This window comes from Ranitomeya imitator, chromosome 1 (genome assembly GCF_032444005.1).
Source record: "Ranitomeya imitator isolate aRanImi1 chromosome 1, aRanImi1.pri, whole genome shotgun sequence".
NCBI classification, from domain to species: Eukaryota; Metazoa; Chordata; class Amphibia; order Anura; family Dendrobatidae; genus Ranitomeya; species Ranitomeya imitator.
Genome location: NC_091282.1, coordinates 1,249,751,507 through 1,249,773,085, shown reverse-complemented (window position 1 = coordinate 1,249,773,085; position 21,579 = coordinate 1,249,751,507). Strand labels below are relative to the sequence as shown.

Here is a 21,579-nt window from a genome sequence, read left to right as displayed (position 1 = left end):
GTGTTTAAGGGCTATTCTCTCTCTACTAAATGAACAAAAGAACATGAGGTGAGATTGTTCCCTTTTCTTTATATTGGTAATGGCAATTGTTCCTGTTTGATGTATATACAGTTTAAACACATTGCCATGTAAATGTTGCTGAATACGAAGGACCATTTACAAGTCCTCTTATATTGCTCCTAAGATTTCTATTTTTGTATTAATGGGGATATATGTACGGTACTTGTTCTTGGATTTGTCTATTTGTGATTAGGGTTGAGCGAAACGGATTGGACAAATTAAAAAATTGGCGACTTTCGGCAAAGTCGGGTTTCATGAAACCCGACCTTAGTGTGTGATCGGACATGAGGTCGCCGATCTGCGCGCAAAAGTCGCGTTTCATATGACGCTTTCAGCGTAACCTTCGACTCTGCCCTGTCCTTCAAACCGCACATCCAAGCTCTTTCCACCTCCTGTCGCCTCCAGCTCAAAATTATCTCAGCATCTGTCCTTTCCTCAACCGTCAATCTACTAAAATGCTTGCGCACGCCCTCATCATCTCCTGCCTTGACTACTGCAACATCCTTTTCTGCGGCCTCCCTGCTAACACCCTTGCACCTCTCCAGTCCATTCTTAACTCTGCTGCCCGACTAATTCATCTCTCTCCTCGCTACTCCTCTGCTTCCCCCCTCTGCAAATCTCTTCACTGGTTCCCATTCCCTCAGCGTATCCAGTTCAAATTACTAATACTGACCTACAAAGCCATCCACAACCTGTCTCCTCCACATATCTCTGAACTAATTTCCCGATATCTTCCCTCACGTGATCTCCAGTCCTCCCAAGACCTCCTTCTCTCCTCCACACTTATTCGCTCCTCATCCAACTACCTCCAAGACTTCTCCTGAATATCCCCCATCCTCTGGAATTCTTTGCCCCAACACGTCCGACTATCAACCACATTCGGATCCTTCAGATGGAACCTGAAAACCCATCTCTTCAGGAAAGCCTACAGCCTGCACTGACCCCGCTGCCCCCTCATCACTACCGAAGCTACCGCCTCACCAACACCGGAGCTCCTGCAACCCTCAACCTACTGTCTCCTTCCCCATAATCCTGTAGAATGTAAGCCCGCAAGGGCAGGGTCCTCGCCCTTCTGTATCAGTCCGTCATTGTTAGTTTGTTTACTGTATGTGATATCTGTAGCTTGTATGTAACCCCTTTTCATGTAAAGCACCATGGAATCATCGGTGCTATATAAATAAATAATAATAAAATACACTGGGCCTGAGTTTTGGTTCAGTCTCCCAAAAAATAAGGGAGATTCAAATTCTCACAAAGTGGATATACTTCAGTCCTGTTAGTTTGTCGTATATCAGCCAGCCACTTTCTGCCACTTACATTGTTTTGTTTTATGCACAGGGCCTGAGTTTTGGTTCAGTCTCCCCAAAAAAAGGGAGATTTAAATTCTCAACAAGTTTATATACACCTTCTACCTTGTTTTACAGTACCATGTAATGGTTGTTATTTTGGTTAGATTTTCCAAAAAATGAGGAAGTCTGGTGGAAGAGCCCGTGGGCGGTGGTTGCCTGCTGGTACTGATGGTGGTGGTGGTGGGGCATCTGGTAGTAGTGGCAAAAGCATAATAGCACCTAAGGCTGGAGGTGTTGAGCCAGCATCATCGTCTGGCTAAACAAGGCCTCGAAGGCTCCCTTATCTGGGAGTAGGAAAACAGCTTTTAAAGCCGGAGCAGCAGGAAAAAGTTTTGGCTTTCCTTGCTGACTCAGCCTCTAGCTCTTTCGCCTCCTCTTCAGAAAGTTCCAAATATAAAAGCAGCGAGTCGTCAGTGGATGCTCCCGGTCAGGAACAAGACGTTTCCTTGTGTCCTTCACCCAAACCAAAAGTGAAGGATGCGTCAGGCGACACTACAGGTTACTCCATGGAGCTCTTTACACATACCGTGCCTGGGTTAGAAAGGGAAATTGTTAACTGCCCTTTACAAGATGAATCGGACATGGAGTGCACTGATGCACAGCCACAGCTAGATTATTATGCTGTTCCATTGACGAAGATCACTACATTGCTCTCGCAGTGTACTGAGCCAGAATGTCACCCTGATGAGACTATGGTGCCCCGTCCCAAACGCTATAGCACCTTACACGGTGACACAGAGGAAGGTGCACATGACATTGAAGAGGAGGTGATAGATGACCCAGTTGTTGACCCAGATTGGCAGCCAATAGGGAAAGAGGGTGCCATTGCCAGTAGCTCAGAAGCGGAGGAGGATGATCCGCAGCAGCCATCTACATCGCAACAGCTGTCATCTGGCAGGCCCGTATCAGGCCAAAAACGTTTGTCAAAAACAAAAACAGTTTTAGGACACCGTGGCCATCCGGTGAAAGTAGCACAACTTGCAATGCCTGAAAAGGTATTCCATAGTAGGAAGAGTGTAGTGTAGTAATTTTTTAACCAAGATTTGAATGATTAGTCAAAAGTTATCTGTAAGAAATGCTCAAAGACCTTTGGCAGAGGGAAGAATCTTCAAAATTTAAATACAACGTGCATGCTTAGACATTTAACCAGCTTGCACTTGCATGCCTGGACTAAGTACCAAATGTCCCGTACCGTTGGTGCACCTGCTCAGAATGAAGGTAGTCAGCAACGTTACATTGCTTCCCTCACTGTAAGCCCACTGGTTAGGACACCACCAGCAGCAAATGTGGAGGTATAGTCGCAAGGCCAAAGCAGCAAGGGAAACACAAGGTTATTGCTAGGAAACACTGTATGTAGGCCAACATCAAGAATACCATCACCAACCCTCTCTCAAACCGCCATGTCCACCACCACCACCACCGCTAGTTCCACCATATGCAGCTCTCCAGTCCAGGTCACCCTGCAAGAGAATCTCATTAGGAAAAGAAAGTACTCATCCTCTCATCTGCGTACACAGGGTTTGAACGCCCACATTCCTATACTAATCTCGTTAGAGATGATGCCCTACCAGTTGGTTGAAAGCGAAGCTTTCAAAGACCTGATGGCCTATGCAGTACCACTCTATGACCTACCCAGTCGGCACTTCTTTGTGAGAAAAGCCATCCCAGCCCTCCACCAGCATGTCAAAGACCGCATTGTCCATGCACTGAGGCAATCAGTCAGTGGAAAGGTGCACCTCACAACAGATGCATGGACCAGTAGGCATGGCAAGGGCCGTTACGTGTCCATCACGGCGCACTGGGTTAATGTGGTGGATGCAGGGTCCACAGGGGACAGCCATAGTGGGACAGTTCTGCCTAGCCCACGGTCTAGGAAACAGTTGTCTGTAGGCGTTCGCCACCCCTCCTCCTTCTCCTCCACAAGCGAAAGCTCGTCCACAGAGCGCAGTCGCATGACCAATCCATCCGCAGCTGCCAGTGTTGCACACAAGGTGTCCCATTAGCGAACAGCTAGTGGTAAGCGTCAGCAGGCTGTGTTACAAATGAAGTGTTTGGGCGACAACAGACACACCGCGGAATTACTGGCCGAGTACTTGCAGGAACAAACTCAGTCATGGCTGGGCAGTGTACATCTTGAGGCAGGCAAGGAAGTCAGTGATAACGGAAGGAATTTTATGGCTGCCATAGCCCTTTCAGAACTTAAACACATACCTTGCCTGGCTCACACCTTGAACCTGGGGGTGCAGTGCTTCCTCAAAAATTATCCGGAGTTACCAGCCCTGCTCTTGAAGGTGTGCATACTTTGCTCGCACATCTGCCAGTCGCCCGTAAACTCCAGCCATATGATAAACCATCAACAATCGCTGAATCTTCCCCAGCACCGCCTAATAATCGACGTTGCAACAAGGTGGAACTCCACAATGCACATGGTTCAGAGGCTGTGCGAACAGAGGCGTGCTGTAATTAATTTGTGGGAGGATACACATTCACGGGCAGGCAGTTGGATGGCAGACATGGAGTTGTCTGGTGTGCAGTGGTCGAAGCTACAAGACCTCTGTCAAGTCCTTCAGTGTTTTGAGGAATGCACACGGCTGGTAAGTGCAGACGACGCCATCATAAGCATGAGCATTCCACTAATGCAAAAATATCGGAACTCAGTATCGGAATTCCGATACAGCGAATATCAGCCGATACCCAATATTTGCAGTATCGGAATGCTCAACACTAGCTTTGATGCATGGCTCCTTGCTCAACATTGCGCAAGCGCAACCGGCTTCATGCTATACACAGCGCAAGCACGGGATTCTAGTATTATCAATGCAACCAGGGAAACAAATCAAATTGAGTGGGTGGTGATGCCCGTGACTGAACAGAAAATGAAGCACACCCCTATGGCTAAACGAACAGGTATCATATAGCTATATAAATTGCTGTTTGGACATCATTACAGCGCCATTTTTAATGAAAAAAAAATGTGTTAGTGATGCACATTGCTTCATTAACAATGCACGGAGGACAGTTTGGATACTTGAAATGACGTGACATGTTCCCTTTAAAGTACAGTAAAAGTGTTGCTCTCATTTTTTCTAAGCAGCTAACGGGGAGTCAGAGATGCCTCCAGGGGTTTTCCACATGCTGTTCTCCTGCCATTCAGCACTTGTCCCTTCCATTTGAACATTTTTATTGCCCCCAGACGTCTTTGTGGGGTCTTCTGGAAAAAAGCTCTGTTTTCCCATTGACTCCCATTATACTCATTACTCAAAATGAGCACTCCCGTTTTAGGAATTATTTGGTTCGAGCATCGAACACCTGAGCATTTTAATGCTTGTTCATCTCTAAAATAGTAAATTATCTCAATACTAACCAAATAAAAATACTGAAAATATTGAATTTTACCACTTCCTGTTTTCCACCTTGCGAAGTAATCTCTGTATGGAGTTTGTTGAATGATTTTTTTTTTTTAATATTGAACCTATTATTTAAACTTCCTAGAATCTCTGTGCTCCTACATAATTGTATGGTATGAATACATGTGACCTAGCAGGGACACTGTAACTGGTTGAGTGGTAAACCACTGTGCCGAAGCCCAACGAAGACCTGGAGGGGTGTGACTAGAAGCTTCATCCAAACTGACGATGGATATTCAGCAGCTAACGACACCGATATCTGAGAAGGGACAAGTGAGGTGGTCCAGGTGATACTCCAGGACTGACCATGGGTAGATGGCAACTGGCCCCTAGGAACGGGTAGCTGGGGCAGCCTGAGGGAATGTCCAACAGATGCAGGCAGACTAAAATGACAAGAAACACAGATGCAGACAGGAAAGGCTGACGGAAAGATGAGCACTGGCTGATGCAACTGGACCAGCTGCCATTGAAATAAGCACTGGCGGGTGCAACTGGACCGGCTGCCAATGAGATGAACGCCGGCGGGTGCAGTGGGACCAGCTGCCACTGAGATGAGCACTGGCAGGAGTAACTAGTCTGGATGCTGATGAGAAAGGCATTGGCGGGTGCAGCAGGAGTGGCTGCCATTGAGATAAGCACCAGCAGATGTAACTGGATCGGCTGGCACTGGCAGGTGAAACAGGAACAGGTGCTATTAATATGAGCACTGGTGGGTGCAACTGGACCGGCTGCCAATGAGATGAGCTCTGGCAGGAGTAACCTGTTCTGGATGCTGATGAGATAAGCATTGGCGGGTGCAGCAGGAGTGGCTGCCATTGAGATAAGCACCAGCAGATGTAACTGGATCGGCTGCCATTAAGGTCAGCACTGGCAGGTGAAACCGGACCAGGTGCTATTAATATGAGCACTGGCAGGTGCAACTGGACCGGCTGCCATTGAGATGAGCTCTGACAGGTGCAACATGCTGACATACAAGCATTGGGACCTGAGAACTCACAAAAATATTAGAAAAACAAACTCACAACATTGCACAGGCACCTATATGTTGGAGGAGGTGCTTTAAATAGTAACTGTCTTCCAGGTATTGGCTGAGGACACTTTAGAGGAATGAGCGTAGCCCCATTAAAAAAGAGGAAGTGTGTGCACGCGCCCTAAGCTCATTGCCCATGGACCTGAGCGCGGGGCACGCACCTCGAGCAGCAGCAGACCCTGAAGGAGCAGGATGGTACGGTGGTGTCTCTGCAGGGAGAGAGGGACTGCAGGCAGCGACACGGGCGCTATAGACGTCATGATTGAATGGACATCGGTGGATCTTTTGAATGTAAACATAGAACACAGATCTCAACAAAGCATCAGAACTTAGTCCTCTATATCGGAACTTATTGACTGTTTTCTTTCTTTATATTCTAAATGATGTATTTAATTTATCATTGTAACATTTTGCCCACACCTGTGACTGACCTTATTTTATTCTTTGTCTTTGCTATGTATAAATTTGTATTTATTAAAAATATAATTCTAAAATCTGACTTGGAAGAAGATATAAAGATCTCATCCTGCTATTGTCAGTGCAGTTCTGAACTTTTCAGTAAAGGTTTAGATCTGTCATGCGACTGGGAACAGAGAGAAGAATCTTTACTAATCCTCTGATGCCGCGCTACAATGTATGGGATCTTCCACTGACGCTCTGGTGGATGTTACTCTTCTGCTTTGTCCTTTCCTCTTCACTGTCACAGACCTCGGCTCCTGGATGTCGTCTAACAATGAGGGACTATGAATTCGAATATAAATATTCTCAAGATGGAGACGTTATTATAGGAGGAATCTTCACTGTACATTCCGCGATAATGAAATGGTATCATATAGGCAAACTCTTCTACAAAATGATCTGCACATAGTAAGTAAAAAAAAAAACAAATTGGTAGAACATAGCTACCTCTTCTGTGACTTGTATGCTATTCTTTTTGTTTCAAAGCAAAGAAATTTAAACAATGAAGGGGTTTGCGATGTTGGAGGCCAGTTACATGATTAACCCCTTCATGACCGGGGGATTTTTCGTTTTTCCGTGTTCGCTTTTCACTCCCATCCTTCCCAGAGCCATAACTTTTTTATTTTTCCGTCAATTTGGCCATGTGAGGGCTTATTTTTTGCGGGACGGGTTGTACTTTTGAACGACATCATTGGTTTTAGCATGTCGTGTACTAGAAAACGGGAAAAAAATTCCAAGTGCGGTGAAATTGCAAAAAAAGTGCAATCCCACACTTGTTTTTTGTTTGGCTTTTTTGCTAGGTTCACTAAATGCTAAAACTGACCTGCCATTATGATTCTCCAGGTCAGTACGAGTTCATAGACACCTAACATGACTAGGTTATTTTTTACCTAAGTGGTGAAAAAAATTCCAAACTTTGCCAAAAAAAATAATAAAAAATTGCGCCATTTTCCGATACTCGTAGCGTCTCCATTTTTCGTGATCTGGGGTCGGTTGAGGGCTTATTTTTTGCGTGCCGAGATGACGTTTTTAATGATAGCATTTTGGTGCAGATACTTTCTTTTGATCGCCCGTTATTGCATTTTAATGCAATGTCGCAGTGACCTAAAAAAACGTAATTCTGGCGTTTCGAATTTTTTTCTCGCTACGCCGTTTAGCGATCAGGTTAATGCTTTTTTTAATTGATAGATCGGGCGAATCTGAGCGCGGCGATACCAAATATGTGTAGATCTGATTTTTTTTTTTAATTGATTTATTTTGATTGGGGGCGAAAGGGGGGGGGGGTGATTTAAACTTTTATATTTTTTTTATTTTTTTCACATTTTTTTACTTTTTTTTTTTTTTTACTTTTGCCATGCTTCAATAGCCTCCATAGGAGGCTAGAAGCAGGCACAACGCGATCGGCTCTGCTACATAGCAGCGATCTGCTGTTCGCTGCTATGTAGCAGAAATGGAGGTGTGCTGTGAGCGCCGACCACAGGGTGGCGCTCACAGCCACCGGTGATAAGTAACCATAGAGGTCTCTAGGACCTATATGGTTACCATCCAGACGCATCGCCGACCCCCGATCATGTGACAGGGGTCGGCGATGACGTCATTTCCGGCCGCCCGGCTGGAAGCGGTAGTTAAATGCCGCTGTCTGCGTTTGACAGCGGCATTTAACTAGTTAATAGGCGCGAGCAGATCGCGATTCTGCTCGCGCCGATTTTGGGCACATGTCAGCTGTTCAAAACAGCTGACATGTCCCGGCTTTGATGCGGGCTCACCGCGGAGCCCTGCATCAAAGCAGGGGATCTGACCTCGGACGTACTATCCCGTCCGAGGTCAGATAGGGGTTAAGGGTGCTTGTTCACCAGAAACGCGTTGATATCGCATTTTATTCTTTGTTGTTGCTGCTGATGTTTTATCCTCCACTGAATATGATTTGAAGTGAATAAAGAAAGGTTTTTTTCACTACCTCGTTGAGTTAGATTCTTCATCTTTTTTTCGATTCCGTGCTCCGAGTTTCTAAGGATGTCGATCACGGTGAGCTGGACTTTGTCTTATTAGGCCAGTTACATGTACATAAGAATCTGTGCCTCAATGTTTACACAGTTTACAAATATGTGGCCAGTTTGTGTATGATCAATGGTATTTAGGACTTTTTCATTTAAGTTTTTTTTACTGCTTTACTTACCCAGCTTTCATAAAAGTAAAAGAGTTTTTGGGTGTTAAATAAATACAGCATTCAGAGTATTGGGCTCATTTTATTTTGAAAATTGGATGGTGCTTTTACTCTTGCAGTCTATTTTCTTGGGGGGAAAAACATTTAACAATGTACTACAAATGTAGAGAAAAAGCACACAGGGATGAACTGACCTGTTTAAATTTGGGTTCCTTTATTCCAAAGTTTGGTTTGGGTACCAGAACTGTACCTGAACTTGAAGGAGGAACCGAACCCCATAGAAAAGAATGGGGACCCAAACTGGAAAATTCTTTCCCTCTTTCAACATTTGAACATTGCAACGTTCTTCCGAGAGAAGTCCTTGTTTGGAGTTTGGCACCGGACATCAACTGTCCATTACAAACCCTCGAACTTTTATGCTACTTGCCCACGATCAGCGTTTTGGAAGCAGCATATTTTCGCTGAGCCCAAAACCTAGGGTTATAATTACCGCACTTGTCTTTTAGTTACCGCTCGTGTGACCGCTCACCTGACCGCGACGTCATCAAAGGTCCTTCACTCACAGCATTCTTAAGGACGGAGGTGGACGCTTGCAGCGGTGACAGCCAGGGTTCTTCGGAGGGGTGAGTATAGCCATATATTTTTTTTTTATTCTTTATATTAATATGGATCCCAGGGCCTGAAGGAGAGTTTCCTCTCCTCCAGACCCTGGGAACCATACGCACCGCACACTCCAATACCGATTTCCGATATCACAAAAATATCGGATCTTGGTATCGGAATTCCGATACAGCCAATATCGGCCGATACCCGATACTTGCAGTATCGGAATGCTCAACACTATTCGCTACATAAATTCACATGCTGCAGTTCGTAAGCCTACACCGCCGGTGAGTGTACGGAGCATTAAATAGAAGCACAGTGGGCATGGGATTTTTATAAATCCCATCTACTATGCCTCTAATATAGAATGCACTGTTTTGGATGCAGTGCAAATGTGCAGATTCCATAATGTTGCTATTCCCTGATTGTGGGCACATAGCCGCAAGTTTGGGTGCACTCAAGTCTACACATGGACCTTAGTACTCAAATTTAGAAAAAAAATGATCATGAGATCATTAACATATAATTGTAGCTTATACGCTCATGAAAGGATACAGCCATTGCTTTGATGCCCAATTCTTTTAGGCACAGAAACCTATGGTGGCCACCTCAGTCCCAGCACTGCACCAGCAAGGAGATTTACCCAGCAGTCTTGCTGCTAGTCAACATTGACTTTGGGCCAAATATGCCCCTAAAGATACTGTAGGACAGCATCTGACAACCTGTGCTGCTTTTTTGTTTTGTTTTTCACACTGGAATCATGTGAACTAAGTTATATTTACAGATGATTTGATCTAAAGAGATTTGAAAACACCAAATTCTGCAGATTTTACATTTAAATTCAATTTAGAACAATTTTAATGTTCTACAAATTGAATGTCCTATATCGCGCTCTTGCGTCTAGGCAGACATCAGAGATAAGAGCACAATAAACATAAAATGTAGAAAAGAAAACAGCTAGTGCTCAACTATTTTGGTGTCCCCCTTGCTGCTGCTTCATGGCACCCTTATGCTAGGTCATCATGACATTGCGTTCTTACGACAAGCATATGTAATTGCTTTTAGGTAGGGTCACAGACAGAAGTCTCGGCTTAGCATGTAGAAGCTTGGGTTTAAGCACATAGTGGCGTAACAAGAGGCACAGAAGACCATATTGGGGAAAGAGAGAACCTCTAGGGTTCGGTATTTGGCCACCATTTTGTTGAATTTGGGCAGCACAAATTACAAAGAATGTTTTTTAGAGAAAAGCAAAAATCTGACCAACACCTCCGAACCGAATAAAGCAAGGGTGAAAAGATAAAAGCTGTAGTGAACGCGTAATATACAAGCAAAACAATTGAGCAGCTTCTAAGCTCTAAGAAATGATCAACACTAGTGTTGAGCATTCCGATACCGCAAGTATCGGGTATCGGCCGTTACTTGCGCTATCAGAATTCCGATACCAAGATCCGATACTTTTGTGGTATTGGGTATCGGTATCGGATCCATAGGGATGTGTAAAATAAAGAATTAAAATAAAAAATATTGATATATTCACCTCTCCGGCGGTCACTGGACATCACGCTGGTAACCGGCAGGCTTCTTTGTTTAAAATGCGCGCGTTTAGGACCTGCGAATGACGTCACGGCTTCTGATTGGTCGCGTGCCGCCCATGTGACCGCCACGCGACCAATCAGAAGCCGCAACGTCATTCTCATTCACTAAACTCCTAATTCTAGGAATTTAGGACCTGCGAATGACGTCACGGCTTCTGATTGGTCGCGTGGCGGTCACATGGGCGGCACGCGACCAATCAGAAGCCGTGACGTCATTCGCAGGTCCTAAACGCGCGCATTTTAAACAAAGAAGCCTGCCGGTTACCAGCGTGATGTCCAGGGGCCGCCGGAGAGGTGAATATATCAATATTTTTTATTTTAATTCTTTATTTTACACATTAATATGGATCCCAGGGCCTGAAGGAGAGTTTCCTCTCCTTCAGACCCTGGGAACCATCAGAATACCTTCCGATACTTGATGTCCCATTGACTTGTATTGGTATTGGATATCGGTATCGGCAATATCCGATATTTTTTGGGTATCGGGCGATACTATCCGATACCGATACTTTCAAGTATCGGACGGTATCGCTCAACACTAATCAACACCAATACAGCTCTGGCAAAAAATTAAGAGACCACCACATCAAATCCCTGTCTTGAGCAGCCCAGTCTCCAGACCTGAACCCCATTGAAAACCTCTGGAATGTAACCAAGAGGAAGATGGATAATCACAAGCCATCAAACACAGAAGAACTGCTGACATTTCTCCACCAGGAGCCGTGTGAGAGACTGGAGGAAAGCTGCCAAGACGCATGAAAGCTGTGATTAACAATCATGGTTATTCCACAAAATATTGATTTCTGAATTCTTCCTGAGGTAAAACATTAGTATTGTTGCTTCTAAATGATTATGAACTTGTTTTGTTTGCATTATTTGAGGTCTGAAAGCTCTGGGTTTTTTAGTTTGACTATTTTTCTTTTCATTACTGCTATGTAAATTATACTTACAAAATGAAAGTAAAATGTTCATTAATTGTCCAATTTGTAGGCTAAAGTGCCTTCATTTTAAAGTGTTTCTTTTCATTTTTAAATTCTATATACAGTAACAGTAATACAGTTTAAATATCATTAATTCAAAGTTTTGCCGACATTTTAGCAATCACTCAATGTGCATGTATTCTTTTGTCTGCATCCTGGAGAAAACAGATTTATGTAAAATTCGATTAGCATGCAATTCCATTATCAATCAATTTGCACATCTCTAATTATTATTAAATCACTTGATTTGAAATGTGAAAAGCACACAAAAATGAATTAAAAAGCTCAATGTACAACACTTGTAACATACTGTAATTTGTGCCCAAAATCTGAACATACATTTTGAAGACACACTTATTTCCCCTAAAATCTGGGAGGAAAATTGAGGTGCATCTTATAGTACAAATGTTGCTTAATGGTGGAAGAGGGTTCACGGCAAGGGCGGCGATGGTGCGGGATCACAGGAGGCAGGGTCCTTGCTACAGGAAGCCAGTGGGAGCAGGATGGGGTGCCACGGCGGTAAGATTCATGAAAATGACACCATGCAAGCAGAAGTGGAGTTCCGGCTCTACACATTGCTCTTCCAGCTGTGGGCTTCAGGAAAGTGGGCAACAGAGGTGGCATATGCATCGATTGAGATGTCAGCTCAATGATGAACCCAGGGCCAGCAGCATTAACCTATTCTTGCTGCCACCAGTTCCCTGCAGAGGTGACCCAGCCTCATGTGTCTCCTCTCAACCAACACCGACCCACAGTAAGCTAAATTTGGACTGTAAGACATACACACATTTGACACATTAAAAAACATTTTTTCCTACTTTCCTCTTAAAAATTTTGGGGTGCATCTTTTGAACCATTGTGAGATGATGCTTGTGTGTGTTAAGGTGGGCGGATCGCATGGAAAAAATTATAATAATGAACCACGTTCGCCACCCGGGGTCCACCGTGCCGAGATGGTACACTGCAGCTCAAAGGACAATGGCGAGACTTGCAGCGAGTGTAACAGACTCGCACAGAGTTAATGTCACTCAGGGGAGTAGCACATGGCTGTGCCAATTGCACACAACGGCGGAAAGGGAACTCTGCTATGAGACCCTGTTTATCGGCGCATATGGCCACAGGGTGAATATATCGCTAAATGCGTAACGTTAGCATCACAGGAGTACGCAAGCCCCAGTGGGGCACGGGAATCGGTAGTGGACTCCAAGCGCTCACAAAACTCCTCTCCGGAAGGGGCCAGAATTGTAAAGGCACTGAGCTTGCCCTTAGTCCACACTATTGCTAGGTTCCTCACACACACCAAACACAAATGATCTGTGTGCACCAATGGGCACGCCAAAGATCCTTTTCTAGTTTCTGTCAATCTTACATGACCTTGCTCACTGGCCAATCTGGAGCCAGACCAGGACCTGAGTGTGTGACGGGCAACCACCAACGAGAAGTCAACCCACAAGCATGCTCAGTAGAGCGAAACCTGGACTTAGTCTCAGGAGTGACTGCACGCTGCTGAGTATTGCCAGTTACAATACCTAAACCTGGAGAGGCAGCAGTAACCAAGCATACAGCCCAGGTCTGAACAAGACGCTGAGACCGATGTCTTTGCTCAGCAGCATTCACTGTGTTGAGACTGAATGGGAGACCGCAGGAGAAGACAAGGCTTGGTATCCATCCTGTGCAGAGGAAGAATCCCAACAACTAACATTGCCCCCGGTGAGCAATGCCATGCTCGAAGTTCACAATAAGCTGAGGGGCACCAATGTGCTCAACCGGTTCCCAGGTCCTATTCTACGACCCTTCTAGTCCATTAAATAAATTTATTTGCTGTGTACCACCTAGGTACCGACAATCATGTTCACCTCAAAGTCGTCCAAGAGCGTACCTGTCATGGTCCAGTCCGGAGTTTACTTTCTTCTTTTCTCTCTCTAGACTGGTCATGTAGGGGTTAATCTTCTCAGCCTTATTCTGGAGCTAGCTGAGCTATTTCAGTCCATCACAGCTTGCTGACCAGTGTTAGTGATAGTCCTTGCTTCCTGGCTTGAGCCCCTGACCTGTACTAGTGATCCATGTGCCTCTGACCACCTGTACCCGTGTATGACTTGATCTGATCTCTGGACTTTGCCCCTGGTTTTCCGTTTCTGACACCACACTCCCCGACTAGCTTCGACTCTGGTTTGCACCCTGACTTCGTCTTACGTCTCACGTTTTGGTTACCACGTTCCTGGTAGGCTCTGACTTCTTGCTTGTCCTTGACTATTCTTCTGACTGCCCCTGTGTACTGAGCTTACCTCTCTGTGTATAACCTTGGCTTGTCTAACTACTCTTTCGTTACCTGTGGCACCTGTGCTGCTATTCAGTGCTGCTATGTTGTGTGTACAACCTCTCTTCCTTCACCAGCTCCACCTTTGTGGAGGTTGCACTATATTGCACTGCAACAGCACATTACATTATCTCTAACCCACATTTAAATGGGATTTTGCATTTTTTTTTCTCTGTTCATGGATCCGCTGCATAACTTGGCAGATCAACTGTCCTGTTTACACAGATTATGCAGGATTTTTCTGTGAAAAATCAGTCCCTTGTCCCATCTCATAACCACTTACAGAAAAAACTGACTGAGACTGTTAAGACCGTGCAGAGAAACACCTCACGTATTGTTAGTCTACCTGGTGACTCTGTGGATGTTGTTTTGCACTCTCCGTAGCCCTCGGTTACACTTCCAGACACGTTTTCTGGCGAAAAATATAAATTTCACATTTTCTGGAAGAGTTGTAAATTATGTTTTTTTCTTAGACCTCGATCATCTGGGGATGAAACTTAGCGAGTAGGGATTATTATCTCCTTACTTAGGGAGAGACCCCAATCCAGGGCATTCTCTCTGCCCCTTAACAGAGGTCGGTAGATAGGTTCTTTGAGGCTCTAGGACTTATTTATGATGAAGCAGACCATGTTAGGGTGTCAGAGGACACCAATATGGGTCTGGTTCAGAGGAAACACTCAGCCGAAAGGTATAGCTCTGAGTTCTATTGATGGTCCACTGAGGTGTCTTGGAGAATCCCTTAAAAATTATGGCTATTGACTCCACACTTCTCACAAAGGATGTTCTCCATTTCATTTCTAAAGAATTCACCCTCAAGGTGGGGCCCTGCACCAGGAGCGCAAGTCATGCTTTGTTTTGGATAATCTCCCTGCTTGCCTGGTGGTGGTGGGGTTTCCCTGGTTGCAATGGCATAACCCAGTTACTGACTGGGGGTCCCGAGATATTGTTAAACGGGGACCTAATTGTTCTGAAAATTGTCTTGCTACTGTGTCTTTGTCATCTGTCAGTCTGGAGGGTATTCCAGAGTACCTGAAGGACTATGAGGATGTGTTCTCCGAAAAGCAGGCTGAGGTTCTACCACCACACCGCCATTCGATTGTGCCATTGATCTTGTTCCCGATGCCAAATTGCCCAAAGCCCACCTGTACAATCTCTCCGGCCCTGAGCTAGCTGCAATGAAGGAGTATATCTCTGAAAGCCTCCGTAAAGGGCATATTCAGCCATCTGTCTCTCCACTGGCGGCGGGGTTCTTTTTTGTAAAAACAAAAGATGGTGGTTTACGCCCATTCCTCGATTTTCGAGAACTGAATAAGATCACCGTAAGAAACACTTATCCTCTCCCACTTATACCTGATTTGTACAATCAATTGTCGGGGGCCAGGTGGTTTTCTAAATTGGACCTCAGGGGAGCATACAATCTCATCCATATGCAGGAGGGGGATGAGAGGAAAACTGCATTTCTCACCTCTGGGGGTCTGTTTGAAAATTTGGTCATGCAGTTCGGTTTGACTAACGCACCAGCGGTATTTCAGAATTTCATTAATCATGTTTTTTCTGACTTTATTGGAAGCTTTCTGGTTGTTTATCTTGATGATATACTCATATATTCCTCTAACAGACTAAATCACATGAGTCATCTTTGTGCGGTTCTCCAGAGACTCAGGGAGAACTCACTCTTTGCCAAACTGGAGAAGTGTTCATTTTTTACTCAAGAATTGTCCTTTCTAGGGGTCATTTTGTCCGCTCAGGGGTTTCGTATGGACCCTAGGAAGGTACAGGTCAATGTGAATTGGGTGCAACCCAGAGATCTTAAGAGTCTTCAGCGATTTCTGGGTTTCGCCAATTACTACAGAAAATTCATCAAGGGGTTTTCTCAAGTGGTCAAACCCCCCACTGATCTCTCTCAAAAGGGGCTGATCTCAAAAACTGGTCAGCTCCAGCGGTGGTGGTATTTTCTTCATTAAAAAAACGTTTCATGACTGCCCCTGTACTGGTTCAACCTGATTTGTCTAAACCATTTATCATGGAGGTAGACACCTCTGAGGTGGGGATGGGGGCTGTGTTGTCCCAGGGGCCCACCACATCAACTAGCTTAAGACCCTGTGCCTTCTTTTCAAGAAAATGTTCCTCTGCCAAGAGGAATTATGATGTGGGTAACCAAGAGTTATTGGCCATTAAATTGGCGTTTGAAGAATGGAGGCATTTTTTGGAGGGGGCGGTCCATCGTATCGCTGTCATTACTGATCACAAGAACCTGTCTTACATCGTGTCCGCCAAACATTTAACTCTGAGACAGGCAAGGTGGTCACTTTTTTTTCCCCCAATTTCAGTTTTCCATCATCAGTATGGGGTGGTGGTGGCTGTGGTGTCCCCGAGATTGAAACAGGAGATTCGTGAGGCCCAATCTCTGGCTCCATCATCCATACCTGAAAATAAGCTTTTTTTGCCTGTCCAGTATTGGTTAAGGGTGCTTTGGGAGATACACGACTCTGCTTTGAGTGGGCATCCTGGAATCTCGGTCACTCATAAAGTCATCACTAGGTTATTCTGGTGGCCCTCGTTGACTTCTGACATCATTGAGTTTGTGTCGTCCTGTGAAACTTGTGCCTGTGCAAAAATCTCCCGCAACCGGCTGGCTGGGGAATTGGTGCCACTGCCAATTCCCGATAGACCGTGGACTCATCTGTCCATGGATTTTATCACCGATCTTCCCCCTCTAATGGCAAAACTGTGATCTGGGTGGTTGTTGATAGGTTCAGTAAACAAGCACATTTTGTACCATTAACAGGCCTCCCTAATGCTGAGACTCTATCTAAATTATTCATTGAGCTTGTGATCCGGTTGCATGGTGTGCCTGTCAGTGTGGTGTCTGATAGAGGGGTGCAATTCGTGGCAAAATTCTGGTTTTTGCAAAAGGCTGGGCATCAGTCTGACCTTTTCATCGGCCTATCATCCCGAGACCAACGGTCAGAGTGAAAGAACCAATCAGTCTTTGGAGCAGATTTTATGATGTCTTGTCACGTCTAGACAGGATGATTGGTGCTCTGCAATACCTATAGCGGAATTCACTTTCAATAATCGGGTCAATCAGGACCTTCACTCTCTGCATTCTTAGGAATGGAGGCAGACGCTTGCAGAGGTGACAGCCAGGGTCCGGTGGAGGGGTTGAGTATATCCATATTTTTTATTTTTATTCTTTATCTTTACCTGAATATGGATCCTAGGGCCTGAAGGAGAGTTTCCTCTCCTTCAGACCCTGGGAACCATCCAGGATCACTTCCGATATTTGTGTCCCATTGACTTGCATTGGTATCGGGTATCGGCGATATCCGATATTTTTTGGAAATCGACCGATCCCATCTGATATCGATACTTTCAAATATCGGAAGGTATCGCTCAACACTAATTGTTACACAACTACCTGGTAAGCAGTGATGGTGGTTATAGATAAATTTGGACTGTGTCCAATCAGGTGAGTGACCTGCAATAGGTTAAAGCGCAGACATTAGGGTATAGTGATATGCCGGTATAGTTGTTAGCAGGGTTGAGCGAAACAGATCGGCAAATTTCAAAAGTCGCCAACTTTTGGCAAAGTCGGGTTTCGTGAAACCTGACCCGATCCCACTGTGGGATCGGGTCAGCGGTTGGCGATCTTTTCTCCAAAGTCGGGTTTCGTTTATATATATATATATATACATACACAGTTAGGTCCATATATATTTGGACAGAGACAACATTTTTCTAATTTTGGTTATAGACATTACCACAATGAATTTTAAACAAAACAATTCAGATGCAGTTGAAGTTCAGACTTTCAGCTTTCATTTGAGGGTATCCACATTAAAATTGGATGAAGGGTTTATGAGTTTCAGCTCCTTAACATGTACAACCCTGTTTTTAAAAGGACCAAAAGTAATTGGACAATTGACTCCAATGCTATTTCATGGACAGGTGTGGGCAATCCCTTCGTTATGTCATTCTCAATTAAGCAGATAAAAGGCCTGGAGTTGATTTGAGGTGTGGTGCTGCATTTGGAAGGTTTTGCTGTGAAGTAAACATGCGGTCAAAGGAGCTCTCCATGCAGGTGAAACAAGCCATCTTAAAGCTGCGAAAACAGAAAAAAACTCATCCGAGAAATTGCTACAATATTAGGAGTGGCAAAATCTACAGTTTGGTACATCCTGAGAAAGAAAGAAAGCACTGGTGAACTCATCAATGCAAAAAGACCTGGGCGCCCACGGAAGACAACAGTGGTGGATGATCGCAGAATAATCTCCATGGTGAAGAGAAACTCCTTCACAACAGCCGACCAAGTGACCAACGCTCTCCAGGAGGTCGGCGTATCAATATCCAAATCTACCATAAAGAGAAGACTGCATGAAAGTAACTACAGAGGGTTCACTGCACGGTGCAGCCACTCATAAGCATCAAGAAGAAAAAGGCTAAAAAACATCTAAAAAAGCAGCACAGTTCTGGAAGAACATTCTTTGGACAGATGAAACCAAGATCAACCTCTACCAGAATGATGGAAAGAGAAAAGTATGGAGAAGGCGCGGTACAGCTCATGATCCAAAGCATACCACATCATCTGTAAAACACGGCGGAGGCAGTGTGATGGCGCGGGCATGCATGGCTGCCAGTGGCACTGGGTCACTAGTGTTTATTGATGATGTGACACAGGACAGAAGCAGCCAAATGAATTCTGAGGTATTCAGAGCCGCCATACTGTGTGCTCAGATCCAGCCAAATGCAGCCAAACTGATTGTCCATCTGTAGTATGAAACGACGACCAATGACCCAAAACATAAAGCCAAAGCAACCCAGGAGTTTATTAAAGCAAAGAAGTGGAATATTATTGAATGGCCAAGTCAGTCACCTGAACTCAACCCAATTGAGAAGCATTTCACTTGGTAAAGACTAAACTTCAGACAGAAAGGCCCACAAACAAACAGCAACTGAAAACCACCGCAGTGAAGGCCTGGCAGAGCATCAAAAAGGAGGAAACACAGCGTCTGGTGATGTCCATGAGTTCAAGACTTCAGGCAGTCATTGCCAAAAAAAGGTTTTCAACCAAGTACTAAAAATGAACATTTTATTTAAAATTATTGAATCTGTCCAATTACTTTTGGTCCATTTAAAAACAGGGTGGTACATGTTAAAGAGCTGAAATTCCTAAACCCTTCATCCAATTTTAATGTGGATGCCCCCAAATGAAAGATGAAAGTCTGAACTTCAACTGCATCTGAATTGTTTTGTTTAAAATTCATTGTGGCAATGTTTATAACCAAAATTAGAAAAATGTTGTCTCTGTCCAAATATATATGGCCCTAACTGTATATATATTTATATGTGTATATATATATATATATATATATCATAGAGACACACACACATATATATATATATATATATATATATATATTTATATTTACTTCAGCGCGATAATGTTGAAAAGCCGGTAATTCAATTGCCGGCTTTTCATTTCTCCTTCCTAAACCCGACATGATATGAGACATGGTTTACATACAGTAAACCATGTCATATCCCCATTTTTTTTGCATATTCCACACTACTAATGTTAATAGTGTGAGATCAGGAGTATACTCTCATGAATATAAATATAGAAAAATAGAGCCTTAAGTCGTTAAATGGTAGTATCAAAAGTGAATATTTATTTAACAAAAGCTAGAGATTTCCCAATGACTTGCATTAGGTTTCGTGTTTCGGCTGTTCCCCCGACCCCGACTTTTCAAGATAATCAGCCGATTTCACTCGACTCGACTTTTGAGAAAGTCGGGTTTCGCGAAACCCGACTCGACCTCAAAAAAGGAAAAGTCGCTCAACCCTAGCTGTTAGCATTGGGTATGAGATACCGCAAGGTTTCACATATGCCAATAAGTAAGCAGCCATGCAGGAGGTTACCTGGTGGTTTAGGTGTCTCAACGGCGCTCCTGAGCCTAGCTGCTGGTGGCATGCTGCATGTCAATGGGCACTGAGTAATAAATAGCATCGGCGCCTGCCAGACCAGAAGTGCGTCATCGGTACCGGAAGTGTGACTGTGTATATTGAAAGGTGAGACAACGCGTGCGTGGCAGTTGTCAGGAATGCTATAGATCTCTAAGGGGATGGGCCTGAACCCTGCCGTGGCTGAATGACTGGTCTAGATATAGCGTTGTTGGAAGGATACTGCACTGATCACCCCAATGGACCAAAGTATGTGTATACCAAGCCATGATGAATACTGCTTAGATAACAACCAATGGACTAGAATATATACAGTTAGGGCCAGAAATATTTGGACAGTGACACAATTTTCGCGATTTAGGCTCTGCATGCCACCACATTGGATTTGAAATGAAACCTCTACAACAGAATTCAAGTGCAGATTGTAACGTTTAATTTAAGGGTTGAACAAAAATATCTGATAGAAAATGTAGGAATTGTACACATTTCTTTACAAACACTCCACATTTTAGGAGGTCAAAAGTAATTGGACAAATAAACATAACCCAAACAAAATATTTTTATTTTCAATATTTTGTTGCAAATCCTTTGGAGGCAATCACTGCCTTAAGTCTGGAACCCATGGACATCACCAAACGCTGGGTTTCCTCCTTCTTAATGCTTTGCCAGGCCTTTACAGCCGCAGCCTTCAGGTCTTGCTTGTTTGTGGGTCTTTCCGTCTTAAGTCTGGATTTGAGCAAGTGAAATGCATGCTCAATTGGGTTTAGATCTGGAGATTGACTTGGCCATTGCAGAATGTTCCACTTTTTGGCACTCATGAACTCCTGGGTAGCTTTGGCTGTATGCTTGGGGTCATTGTCCATCTGTACTATGAAGCGCCGTCCAATCAACTTTGCAGCATTTGGCTGAATCTGGGCTGAAAGTATATCCCGGTACACTTCAGAATTCATCCGGCTACTCTTGTCTGCTCTTATGTCATCAATAAACACAAGTGACCCAGTGCCATTGAAAGCCATGCATGCCCATGCCATCACGTTGCCTCCACCATGTTTTACAGAGGATGTGGTGTGCCTTGGATCATGTGCCGTTCCCTTTCTTCTCCAAACTTTTTTCTTCCCATCATTCTGGTACAGGTTGATCTTTGTCTCATCTGTCCATAGAATACTTTTCCAGAACTGAGCTGGCTTCTTGAGGTGTTTTTCTGTCTATTTTTGGTATTGATGAATGGTTTGCATCTAGATGTGAACCCTTTGTATTTACTGTCATGGAGTCTTCTCTTTACTGTTGACTTAGAGACAGATACACCTACTTCACTGTGAGTGTTCTGGACTTCAGTTGATGTTGTGAACGGGTTCTTCTTCACCAAATTAAGTATGCGGCGATCATCCACCACTGTTGTCATCCCTGGACGCCCAGGCCTTTTTGAGTTCCCAAGCTCACCAGTCAATTCCTTTTTTCTCAGAATGTACCCAACTGTTGATTTTGCTACTCCAAGCATGTCTGCTATCTCTCTGATGGATTTTTTCTTTTTTTTCAGCCTCAGGATGTTCTGCTTCACCTCAATTGAGAGTTCCTTTGACCGCATGTTGTCTGCTCACAGCAACAGCTTCCAAATGCAAAACCACACACCTGGAATCCACCCCTGACCTTT

At 44.3% G+C, this 21,579-nt stretch overlaps 1 protein-coding gene across 1 annotated transcript in view; it reads left to right on the top strand.

Moving 5' to 3' along the window:
* Positions 1–21,579, top strand: part of LOC138657494 (vomeronasal type-2 receptor 26-like) — a 120,324-nt gene that overhangs the window by 17,683 nt on the left and 81,062 nt on the right. The window contains exon 4 of the mRNA XM_069745277.1: positions 6,553–6,713. Coding sequence (XP_069601378.1) covers positions 6,553–6,713 — 161 coding nt within the window. The remainder of the gene's footprint in view (positions 1–6,552; positions 6,714–21,579) is intronic.